Source organism: Astyanax mexicanus, chromosome 19, assembly GCF_023375975.1.
Source record: "Astyanax mexicanus isolate ESR-SI-001 chromosome 19, AstMex3_surface, whole genome shotgun sequence".
Lineage (NCBI taxonomy): Eukaryota > Metazoa > Chordata > Actinopteri > Characiformes > Acestrorhamphidae > Astyanax > Astyanax mexicanus.
In genome coordinates, this window is record NC_064426.1 from 20128185 (window position 1) to 20141071 (window position 12887).

The 12887-nt window shown below is 38.2% G+C and overlaps 1 protein-coding gene across 2 annotated transcripts in view; it reads right to left on the reverse strand.

Moving 5' to 3' along the window:
* Positions 1 to 1283: 1283 nt before the first annotated feature.
* Positions 1284 to 12887, reverse strand: part of prr12b (proline rich 12b) — a 35827-nt gene continuing 24223 nt past the window's right edge. For both annotated transcript variants that reach the window (XM_049467948.1, XM_049467947.1), the window contains 9 exons: positions 12284 to 12876; positions 11637 to 11753; positions 11336 to 11469; positions 10082 to 10923; positions 8746 to 8865; positions 6816 to 6913; positions 4886 to 5017; positions 3436 to 3531; positions 1284 to 2584 (listed from right to left, as the gene is read on the reverse strand). In XM_049467948.1, the coding sequence (XP_049323905.1) occupies positions 2450 to 2584; positions 3436 to 3531; positions 4886 to 5017; positions 6816 to 6913; positions 8746 to 8865; positions 10082 to 10923; positions 11336 to 11469; positions 11637 to 11753; positions 12284 to 12876 (2267 nt within the window). In that variant the 3' untranslated portion in view covers positions 1284 to 2449. The remainder of the gene's footprint in view (positions 2585 to 3435; positions 3532 to 4885; positions 5018 to 6815; positions 6914 to 8745; positions 8866 to 10081; positions 10924 to 11335; positions 11470 to 11636; positions 11754 to 12283; positions 12877 to 12887) is intronic.

Sequence of the window (12887 nt, forward strand, 5' to 3'; positions counted from 1 at the left end):
CTGACACACCAGCACTCACACTGGTGAGCCAAGTGCAGACCGGGGGTCCATTAACCCAATCAGGATGCTCAGGATGTGCACGGCTTTGATTTCTGGCTCTTCATTCTGCTTCCAGAATAACAGACCCTCTTTATTCTTGCTGCCAATGCTCGTCTCTGCAGCACCGGCTCTGGAGGTCCAGGTGGAGAAGACCCAGCAGGCACTGCACGTCAATCCGACGTCAGAAAGACGTGACAGACATTGATTTTTAGGGTTCACCTCAAACTCAGCTTTAGACTGATTTTTTATACAATTTAGTTAAAAATAAAATTTTAAAAACACATCTTGTAGACTTCAGAAAAATGTGAGACATTGAGGTATTGGATTTTAGCCAAAAATGAAATTCAAATTGACATTAAATGTACTCTTTTCAAATTTCAAAGAAAGCTAAAATCTTGTTGATATTGAAAATGTTAGACAGATCAGATTTTTTGTTGGAAAATAAACCCACATATCTGCCAAAATTCAATAATGGGTTGATAATAATCTACAATGTTAGATATCAAACTCCAACATTAGACAGTTGTGAAGTTTAGAAGACGTTAAGTCTTGGTTGCCCTGTTGGTATTTCGCATAAATATGATTTTGGCACCTAGATGATATTGGATTTGACAATAGACATTACAGTACAATTTAAAACCAACAAAATAGACAGACACTATAGCAGATATTTTGGTTTGAATTTTGAACATATTTGTCAAAAACACTAAAAAACAAGTTGTGTCTAAAATCTCTAATTTTAGACATATGTAGATTTTTTTGTTGGAAATCAAACATACACATCTGTCAAAAACCCACACTGGGTTGATATCAATCTCCAATGTTGAATTGTGGTTGCAAATCAAATTTTACACATTCTTCAAAACAAAATATAAGGTGAATATTAAGCTCCAACATCAGACATGTTCATTTTGTGTTACTTATATTTTTTAGACAACATATTAACATCAGAAATTTAGCATTATAAATTGTTTGGATATTAGTTATAAAGTTTAGCAGGTAATCCAACTAAATGTTGGTATTTTACGTACATAAATATGATGTTGACGTGTGTGACGTTGGATTTAGCAATAGACATTGCATCACAATTTAAAACCAACAAAATATCAAAGTCAGTTTCATTGAAATTTTCATTGGTCAATTAATTTGTTGCAACCTTCAACCAGATAGCATAGACTGTCTGTTAATACTGGTGGCTTGTTCAGTGAGGAGAGAATCAGTAACAACAACAACACACAAAATCAGGTTTTTCCACCATTTTCATTGAACGTTTGAACGTTGTCTGTTTTTTTATTTGCGTTTGTCAAATACAGGAGGGCTCATGGTCAGATGAGGGATTGGGAGCTTGAGACTGAAGCAGCTGTACAATATTTACAAAGAGATCAAATGAATGGGCAAACCTCCAAAATAATAATAATAATTATAATTATAATAATAAGAAGAAGAATTATCATAGTAAACGACCAACAGATAAAAAAAACAAACACAGACGATTTCACACTTTAAAAATGGTTACATCCCTCTGCACCATCACGCTTTCTTGGAGAAAACGAAGAGATACGCCACTTTTTCTCTTTTTCTTTAGAAGAACAAACAGAAAGAACACGTCTTTTTGACTTTAAATACATTTTCCCTCGCTCTTTTTTTTTTCCGAGAACAAAAATGACTTCACACACACAGCTTAGACTCCCCTTAAAGTCCATGGATGTCCGGATCCCCACCGTTTTTTCCCCCTTTAGTTTGTTTCGGGGGGCCGGGAGGAGCAGTTAGTAGGCCATTTTATGTACACCCTAATAAAACAGGAGTATTATTATCATCATTATTCAAAATAATAACAGGAAACTGCCCCAGCGTTTTGCCTGTGTAAGGGGAGGTGTACTTGTTTTAAAAACGTCCTTGTATAAATAATACAAATCATAATTATCAATAATACATATTTATATATTTAAGAGTGTGCGTGGAACATAGCATTCAAAGCTCCCCTCCGCCAGAAGCTGCAGAAGGCCCGAGAGGCTCAAACCCTGTTCACATTGGCACAGACTCTATCCTTCTTCATCTACACACATTCTCACTCGCTCTCACTCTCTCTCTGTCGCTCTCTCACTCTCTCTCTCTCTCTCTCTCTCACGTTTCACTCTGCTTCATTTTTTTCTCCTCTTCCACTGAGGAGTTTTTACATGATACAAAAAAAGAAAAGAAAAAAGTAAAAGGAAAATGGAAAGTGTCACAGAAAAAAAAAAATTAAAACATTTTCAAGTTACGATGCAACAGCCCAGAACACTGCTTTGCTCCTCACACACACACACCGTGTTAGGAAAAATGGTACATTCTGACTTCCTGCCGCTCTGGCGTCTGCAAATGGTTCAGTCCATGCTTCCAACACGAAGCACGCTTTAAACCTCCACCCACCCTAAGCCTTGTTGCTCAGGGTCAGCAGCTCGATGAAGGAATTGAAGAGGGTCTCCAGCCAGCCCTGATTGGCCATACACTGCTGGACCACCTCCTCCTGACCGGGGTCCTCTGCTGCCTGCTCTATACTGTCCGTCTGAGAGAGAGAGAGAGAAAAGGAGAAATAAAGTAAGAAACCAGATAAAGGCACTGATACATAATAGTAAGGCTACAATTGTATAAATAAAAAGGATGACACTTCTTTTCTAAGAAGAACCTACAGTACCAATGAAGGGTTCTTTAAAGACACAGTTATGCAAATGAGGCATGATTCTTTGGGTATTTCTTGCTTGTGTGCACCCCCTACAGTCAGGAAGTGTAGGTATATATGCATTTCTGGACAAGCTGAGAGATCCAGAACCATCACTGAAATTGAAAGCGTTGTCCTGCCCACTTCACCCCAAATTTGAATAGTGCAGTTTTCTCGTTATTACCTTGTGTGGACATTAGAAGCAATAAAATTAATTATCTGAGGTAAATCATCATATAAAAATACACTGAATAAAATACTGAACTGAATATGATGGTGGTTGTATTGCTGATTGTTGGTGTGCTTTACCATTGGCAAAAACACTCTAAACTCTACATAACTAAAAGCACAGATTCCAGTAGAAATTAAAGGCAGTGAACTGGTTTTGAGGGAATGTAAGAATCTGTTTTCCAAATTCCAAAAAATAGCTTACTTTATTCTTTAATACAGCCTCAACAGAAATTCAGTATGATACCAATAAATGTTGAGGTGTACATAATTGAATACACTGACTGAAAATCTTCTGAAATCTTCTCTAATTTTAAATGTAATGAGTGTAGAAAACAATAATGACTGACATCAGAAATTAGTGGCTTTTTTAGAAAACGGCTGCCGGCGTTCCAGATGGAGAGACCATCAGAGCCGTATCATTATTTTTTTCTTGGCAAATCTTTATGAAAGTGATGTTTGTCCGCTACCTCCTTTTTGCAGTGCAGGAAGGTGTGATATTTATAATGATGGAGAGAGTGATAGAGACTGTAGATCCGACACATCTCCGTCGACAGCTTCAGATCCTAAAAAAGAGAAAGAGAGAAACGAAAGATTATAAAGACTGAAAGAGGAATAAACTAGGGTATAAAAACCCACACAGATGAATAAAAAAGAACAATAACTGAATATAATGGAGTTAAGGAATGAAGAACTGTAGAGGTGGGAAAAACACTAAATTGACAAAACTATTAGGACACCTACTCATGCATTGTTTCTTCTGAATCAAGGACAGGCTTTCTGTTAGGCTTTGATTGCATTCAGAGATAAACGTTTTAGTAAGGTCATGATGTTGGATTGATCACCCATTCACCTTATCCACAACTCTCCAACTCAATCTAAAGTTTGACTGGAGCACCATCATTCCAGATAACACAACAGAATCCAGCAAAACCAAAACAAAGCTAGAAAACAGACCAATTAAAAACACTTGATTCATCATAGTTAATCAAGTGTAAAATCATAGTAAAACAAGTTTCAACTTACAATTTTAACTATGAACTATGTAAAATTGGATATTTTCAAACATTACTTAACTATTTTAAATTAGGTGAACATTTCTGGGCACAAATACATTTGTGTCAAGAAAAATATAACAACAAACTGGGATCTGTGCTAAGTAAAAAAAAAGGAATTTTCTAGCTGATGCTTGCTTTTAGCTCTCTTCTCTTTCCAGCAACTGCTTCCTTGAAAACCAAAATACCAACCAAATTCACTACATAAACACATTTTTTCTTAATATATGAAGCAGAATTTTTTTTTAATCCTTATAAGTTAACCCTCTATGGCATAATTTTGCTTATTTATTTATGTAATTTCTTCCTTATGTCTTTATCATTCATCAAATTTGCATTTAAGTGGGTACATACAAGTGGGTCATAAATAAAAATATTTCTATGTGAACATGTATATGTGTCTGTTTATATTTTTACTATATTCTTACATTCATGAAAACAATGTTCTGTAGTTTTTAAGTTTGCTATATCCACAGGGAAAATTTATTTATTTATCCTCCTTATAATTCATGCCATAGAGGGTTAAAGAAATGTAATAGCAGCACTGCTGAGAGAAAAAGGCAGCTCTTCTGTGGTGTAGCTGTCTGTTGTTTTGAGTTCAAATCACTCACATAGGAGAACTGGCTCTGTTTACTAGGATTTAGCCACACACAGCAGATAAAGCATCTAATAAAACATTACTGTGCGCACATTTCTTTTAGCATTTTTAAAATTTGCCACTACTGTTTAGGGAGTGCTTTCTGTCTGTTCTAGCCTATCAAAACCTACTCTGAATCAGGACTATTAACGCTCTATTGCTCAACCTTAAAATTTCTATCTATCTTTCCTGTGTGTTCGTTTCAGCATGTGATTGTGCAGTGCTTACCTGTTGCTTAGGAACACTCCTTTTAACACGGTTGAGGGTTTTGCGATTGTAACCCTCTCCCCCAAGGCGCACCTTTACTGCGCCAGATTCCAGAGCATCAGCAGCCATCTGAGGGAACATGTGCAAAGCTTCCTGCACGACACACACAGACAGAGACACTCCACTGAGAAAATGAAAAGACATGCTTTCTCTAGCTGAAGCTGAATAGGAACTCGAAATCAAAGTAACTGTAACTTAGTTACTGAAATACATACAGCTTAAAAAATACCACTCTCTCTGATTCTACTACTTTAAAGGTATATGTTTTAATGTACAATGAACATTGCTGTTTTATTCTATAAACTACTGTTAAAAACCCAAATCCAAACAAAAATATTCTCATTTATAGCATTTATTTGCAGAAAATGAGAAATGAAAAGAAAACAAGTTCATACTCATTTAGAAACAACAATACAAATATTTAAACTCAAAAAGAGTTCAGAAATCATAATTTGGTTCAATAACCCTGAATTTTATTAATGGCTTTCATGCCTCTTGCCTGCTCTCCACCAGTCTTTCACACTGCCTTTGCTGTTAGATTTTAGTGTTAGCTTTATTTGATGGCTTGTGACCATCCATCTTTCTCTTGATTACATTCCAAAGGTTTTCAATGGGGTTTAGGTCTGGAGATTGGCCATCAACTTATTCAAATGTGAGTCAGTAACAGCAGAATGCCCTCAAGTGACCTACAAAAAGAATGGCAAGTGGCAGCTGGGGTTTAATGGATGGAAAGAACAGTTCGAGCTAGGCTAAAGTTAGTAAAATACCATAAATATTAAACAATAGAGGACTGAAGGAAGATCATCTTCTCTGTTAAGTCCAATTTTCAGCTTTGCCCAGTACTTGGTTGTCTAATGGAGAATATATTGAGACCTGGAGATGCGTACAAGACCAGGATCGGTGATGGTCTGGGAATGCTTCAGCAAGGCTGGAATCAGGAAGATTCATCTTTGCAAAGGACGCATGAATCAAGCCATATACAAGATTATTCTAGAAGAAAACTTCTGCTCTGGCAATATTCCCCAACTCTGAGGACTGATTTTTTTCAGCAGTACAACACTCCAGCCACACAGATCACACAGGTCAATCAAGGTGTGGAAGAAGAACCACCAGATCAGACCTGAACCCCACTGAAAACCACTGGAATGCAATGTAAAGAGGAAGCTCAATGGTCACAAGTTATCAAATAAAGCTAAACTGCTTACATTTTTAAGCCAGGAGTGGCATAAAGTTACCCAAAAGCAATGTGAAAGACTGGTGGAGAGCATGCCAAGACACATTAAGCTGTGAAATTTCTTAAATGACAACATTTGTATTTGGAATTTGGGGGAAATATCATTAGTAGTTTATAGAATTAAACAACAATTTTTATTTTACTCAAACATTCATCTATAAATAGAAAAAACAAAGAAATGGATAATTTCAAGTGGTCTCTTAATTCTTTACTGAACTGTATATTCAGAGAGTGTTATTAACCCTTGTGTTGTTTAATGATCGGTAACTATATTTAACAACAGAGGAAACTGATATTTAAATGATATTTTTTAGCTTTAAATTTCATTACTTAAATTAAATTACCCTAACATTACAGAAAGTGTAACAATGCCTTTGTTCATACTTTCATAAACCACCAGGGTACCCTTACAAATCACTCTGCTAATTTAACACTAACATTGTTGTTTAAACATTGGCAAATTTGCTGTCTAGAATGTCTTCAGCTTATTTGTGACCCTTAGGACAAGAAATCTTTTCAATATATATGCAATGTGTATGCATGGAAATGGTATTGATTGTGCCACAAATGCTGACACATTTAAAAAAAAAACCTACACCCAAACTGTCCCAACAATGCATTCCTTTATATACTGAGGCTACTGTGAGCCAATGTTACCTGGTGCTGGGCGCTCATGTTGACCCTCCGCAGTAATCTCCGCTTCTGTTCATTCAGAATGCTGTCAATCTTCCTCATGGGTGGGAGATACAGCTCATCTAAAAAAAAGGGAAAAAAGTCAACTGCATATAAGGGGTGGGCGATATGGCCCTAAAATAATATCACAATATTTCATGGTATTATTGTGATAACGATACTCTTGGCGATATGACAAAAAATACAAAAAATACACTACTGCAACAAAACAAAACTTACATTTTATTATTGTATACGATATGATGTTGCACACCTCTAACTGAGATATTAAAAAAATAACAGAATTTTAGCAGGTTTGTAACAGAACTCCAAATCTCTCCATATATTCAGGATTAAAGTTAAATAAATGATAATGGACAGATATAATCTGTCTCTAGTAGATATTTAATAGGAAATTAGAAATGTGTGATTTTTTCTTTTGCTTAAAACAGCAAAAAAGTAGAACCCTGATGTAATAATTAGGGGTGAGTGTAATGGCACGATATTTCAGGGTATAATATCGTTCACAATATTCTAAAATGTTGGCGATATTATTGCGTACGACTCGATATGGCACACCCCTACTGCCTATGTTTAAATCTATGATTTATTTACAATATAGTGCACAACTTCTGGATTGTAGGGAGTGGTGATAAAGGCGGCATTCCTGTTCCCTATGAAAGTGGTCATCATAGTCTGTGGTACCATTAGGCATCAAGATCACCAAGATTATCAGCAGATTCTTTAAATTCTGTATGTTGAGAAGAGCAGTCTCCATGGAACACATCACTAAGCTTTAGGTTTGTATAGTTCTCAGGTGATCCCTTTCTTAAAGCATTTTGGTGGCTACTGGCCACTGGAGATATTTTGACCCACCTTTATTGTTATCATAATTAGTCCCACATTTGTATAACTGTATGTTTTCTGCTTTCCTGCTTCCAAGCATCAATTTCAAGAGCTGCGTAACATATGCTACCCGCTGACAAATGTCACTTTAGATGAATAAAATCAACGTTTTTCACTTTTCTACCTGCCAATGGTGTTAATGTTATGGCTGATTGGTGTAGCATAGTTGTGTATTTGTATAGTATAGTGTTCCAATGTAGCAAATAGTGAAAAAGTTTAATAGTGTTTTGTATAGGTATTTAATTTAGAAAATCATGATGATCAAAGAACCATTTTGCTTCCTTTAATAGTATTTAATATATAGTAAAGTGAAAAATAATAATATAAATAATATAGAAAAATATAGAATATATAACATAGAAAAAGTAGTTCTAGGTTCAAGTTCTAGATAATGCTACAGTGAATATAATGGATAATGAGGATCATAGAGAAGCTTCTTTTCTTGTTTTCTATAAGTGTTTTACAGAGTGCTGCAATTAGTTAACAGTGGGTTGGAATCATAATAGTAGGAAACATTGATAAGATAATCATCTGTGTTAATGCTCCAGAGTAGGGATCTATAATTAGGGGACTATTTCTGTTCTCAAAAATAGTATTTTATATACAATACTGCACCAACGTTGGGTTTACTATTCCTGGTTCCTTAAATAGTATTAAAAAAGTATCGCTTAAATATAGTGCCACAATGTTCTATGTACAGTATTGATGAAATTTAGAAAACCAAATTGGAACACAGCAAGCAGAAAGCACCAGTCTTCAGGCACCAGTCAGTTTTTATTCTCTGTGTAGCATTCCTTCCTTCAGTGGAACTCTATCTTACTCTTTCTCTTTGCCACTTTTCCCTTCCTCTCCATTTCTCACTTCATCTCCTCTGTTATCCATCCCTATTTTATCAACCATCCTCCATCACTCTTTCATTTTCCTGTTTCTCACTTCATCATCCTGCCCTGTCCCACACTCCCTTATTTCATCATCCTTTCCTTCTGTCCTCCTCTGGTCCTCCACTCACCGTTGGTGTCCTCCAAGGCCTGGATCATGTCAGGATCCAGTGCTGTGCTGACCAGCATTTCTATGTAACTGCGGTACATCTCACGCATCGCCCGGCTGTTTAACCCACTGCGCAGTGAGCCTGTGAGGAAACACACACACAAACACACACACACACAATAAAATTATTTGTATTGCCTAATAATATACATATTTGAGCTTAAAACTGACACAGTAACAGTAAAGCAGCACTAAACTCCAACTAAAAATAAAACCTAGCTTTGTCTGAACAGCTTCATATAACTTAACATTAACGTCAGTAACATATACCTAAACATAACTTTACTCTCAATTATTTACATGAATATAATCTTATTCTTAATAACCTAAACCTAAACCTAGCATTAGCATCCGCTACATAAAATTAACTTTACCCCAGTGAACTAAACTTATACCTAACTATAACTTCAGTAGCCTAAACCTTCATTTAAACCTAACGATAACCACAGAGACCTATACCTAAATCTAAACCGAAACTTTAAATTTAATGACTTTAACTTATAAGGTCTTATAAGTGAATATTTAATAACTATATTATATTAACTAATAACTCATTTTTAACTAAATATTTAAATCCTAACCTTACCTCTTAATTTTCACCTAAGTACCGTAAACCTAAATACAAATTTTAACCTAACTGGCCTAAAACTTACTTTAAAGTGAGTGACCTAATCCTAATCCTTAATTTAAATCCTTAAGGAACCTAGGCCAAACCCTAAATTTGACCTGATCTAAACATACATCTAAATATGTAAACATACATTTAACCTGAGTAAACTTTGACCTAAACCTAAGTCTAACATTGACCTTAGAAACCAAATTCTGTAGATACATTTAACTTGAGTGACCTAATCCTAGCTCTAACCTTAACCTCAGCAACCAAAATCTAAACAGAAATTTAACATGAGTAACCTTAACCTAGGTCTAACCTTAACCTCAGCAACCAAATTCTAAGACTAAATTGAATTACCTAATCCTACGTCTAACCTTAACCTCAGTAACCACGTCCTAAACCTAAATGTACCCTGAGTGACCTAAAACTAGCTCCTCCCATAACCTCAATAACCAAAAAGAAAATTTTAAACAGTAACATAAACTTAAACCAAATCTTATCCTCAATAACCAACCACCTATACTTAAACTTACCCTAACCCAAACCCTAGTCATAACCTCAGTAACTACAAGAACCAGCAAAGTGTCAGAACTTATAAAAATTGTGAGGTTATTCTATTGTTTTTAGCATTAATGTGTGTAAAGTGTCATGTGTGTCACACACACATACACACACACACACACACCTTCGTCCTCACTAGCAGGTGATGAGTCAGACTCAGAGGAGGGAACCTCAGGAACTTCCTTCAGCCACTTCTTCCTCTTCTTGGGTGGAGGCTCTGCTTTAACTTTAACAGGCCGACTCCGAGCTCTCTCCATCCTCTTCTCCGCTCCTCCTCCTCCTCTCTTCTCCTCCTTCGCCCTCCCTCGCTCCACACCTCCTCTCCTCTCCAGCTTCTCCTGATTCTGCCTCTCCTGGAGCTTCTTTTCCTTTTCCCTCTCTTTCTCCTTCTCCTCTTTTTCCCGCTCTCTTTGCTTCTCCCTCTCTCGCTCCCTCTGTTTCTCCTTCTCTCGCTCCCTCTCTCTCTGTTTTTCTCTCTCCTTCTCTTTCTCCTTTTCCCTTTCTCGCTGTTTTTCCCTCTCTTTCTCTCTCTCGCGCTCCCTTTGCTTCTCCCTTTCCTTTGCTCTCTCTTTCTCTCGCTCTTTCTCTCTTTGTTTTTCCCGCTCCTTTTCTCTTTCCCGCTCTCTTTCTTTCTCTTTTTCCCTCTCCTTCTCTCTTTCCCTCTCCCTTTGTTTTTCCTTCTCTCTCTCCTCTCGCTCTTTCTCCCTTTGCCTCTCACGCTCTTTTTCCCTTTCTTTCTCCCTCTCTTTTTCTCTCCTCTCTTTCTCCCTCAGCTCTGCCTCCTTCTCTCGCTCCCTTTCCTTCTCCTTTCTTTCCCTCTCTTTCTCCTTCTCTCGTTCTCTCTGTTCTCGCTCCCGCTGCTCTTTCTCTCGCTGTCTCTCCCTCTCTCTCTCTCTTTCTCTGTCCTCTCGTTCCATGCGGGGCGGAGTCTGGACAGGGGGCGTCGGCTTAGGGAGTGACTGACGCCTGTCAGGGGGACAAGAACATATAGTTAGTTACAATGACAGTTTTTGTAAATGTATTTATTATGAATCTTTATAATGTGAAGTACACTGAAGGATTATAAATGTTTTGTTTATATTTTTAGCTTATAAATATGTATTATATTTTGTTTATACTTATTATAACATGTATTTTTGACAAAGTGTGTATGATAAATTGTATTTCTTTCATTTTAATTTAGACCCTAAAAAGTATTTTTAGATTTTTATTTGCCTGAAATGTATTTTAAACTTTTTTTCATTCTGAAGGAATATAAAATTTCCCATTTGTCAAATACATTTTTGAAAAAGACATTGTATAGTATATGTATCTGCAGCAAAATGGTACCATTTTTTATCACTAGAAACCCTGATTTGACCAATCAGCCATACTTTACCTGAGCGTAATTCCGGCTCTGTGCCAGGGTTTCCGCGAGCACACTCTGACGTAATCCTTCTTATTCACATTCTCTAAGAACTTCACGTACAAGCGCTGATAACGCATCTTTGCATCTCCGAAGTAGCCCAGATACTGTCAGTGAGGGAGAGAAGCAGAGAATGGGAGAAGGAAAAAGCAGTCTATTATGCCTCCAGAGCTGGAAGCAGACAGAAGCATTTGGCTGTGGAGGCAAATAGAAGACAAAAGGCTGGTCTGATTGGTGGAGGAGGCTATGAAAGGGGAATGTGCGTGACACTCACATTGCTAGTAGCACAGAACTGCCGCTGGCCATCCTTGATCTCAGGGGCGAATTTCTGCAGCAGTGCTTTCTGCACCCTCCATATCGGGGGAGGCTCTCTGCCCGTCTGCAGAGCCAGCTAGAGGGGTGGTGGGGAGGGGGAGGTAAATGATTAGAGAGATCAGGTATCACAGTCATATCTAGACACCTTTTTTCTATTTGTTTTCAAACCCACACACCAGCTATCATTTTAATTGTGTGATGGTTTCAATTATAAAATGACAATTCTGAAGATATGTTTCGTTATGACATGTCATACATATATATATCTATTGGCCACAAAAGCCCCCAGTATTGAGCTGTGGAACAAGTGAAACTGATGTGGAACGTTCTCCTGATGTTAAATGTCTGCATAAATTTGGAAATATTACTCCAGTAATATATGTCACCTTGTCATGAGCATGCTGTCCTATGTTTAACCTCATTGGCTAGACAATACCTCACAACTTATACTCTTCACAGTCAGTTCAGACAGTGCTATTCCATGACCTCTGGCATGTCAGTGTACAGTGTACCTACACTATAAACAACACTGTCTCTGAATGTAAAAAGAGGATGTAAATTCTCAGCATGTCTCCATATGGTAGGAGCTTATCTGGTCTGGATTACCTTGAGTGTGCCGATGTCTTCAGTGCGAACCACAAACTCATCCCTCTCTCTGAAGATTCCCTCACCACCACTCTCACTGTCCTCCTCCTCGCTCTCTCCGGCGATGGCAGCGTTGTCCTGCTTCTTGGCCAGGTGGAGAGAGGTGATCTGAGGCGTCGGGGCATCCTCTGGGGTTGGGGGCGAGGGAGGAGAGGGCTGGGGCACCTCGGCCGGGGGAGGAGGAGAGGAGGATGGAGGAGGGGTGGTGGAGGGAGGGAATGTGGGAGGTGGAGGAGATGGAGAGGGGAGAGCAGGAGGAGAGGGGCTGGGCGGGAGAGACTGATGGTGCAGGGGAACGGACTGTGGCGGATGCTGTGATTTTGATGACGGGTGGGGCGGTGACGGCAACTGCGACTGGGACAGGAGCTGCGGTTGCGGTGGTGATGGCGGGGGTTCTGGAGTCTCCTCTTCTTCCTCCTGGGCAGGAAGAGGAGAGGGAAGAGAGAGGGGAGGTGGGGGAAGAGGAGATGGTGAGGAGGAGGAGCTTGGTGGAGAAGGAGAAAAGAATGGAGGAGAAGGCGGTGCAGGAGCGGGAACAGGCTCAGATGGAGAATCTGAAAGTGTG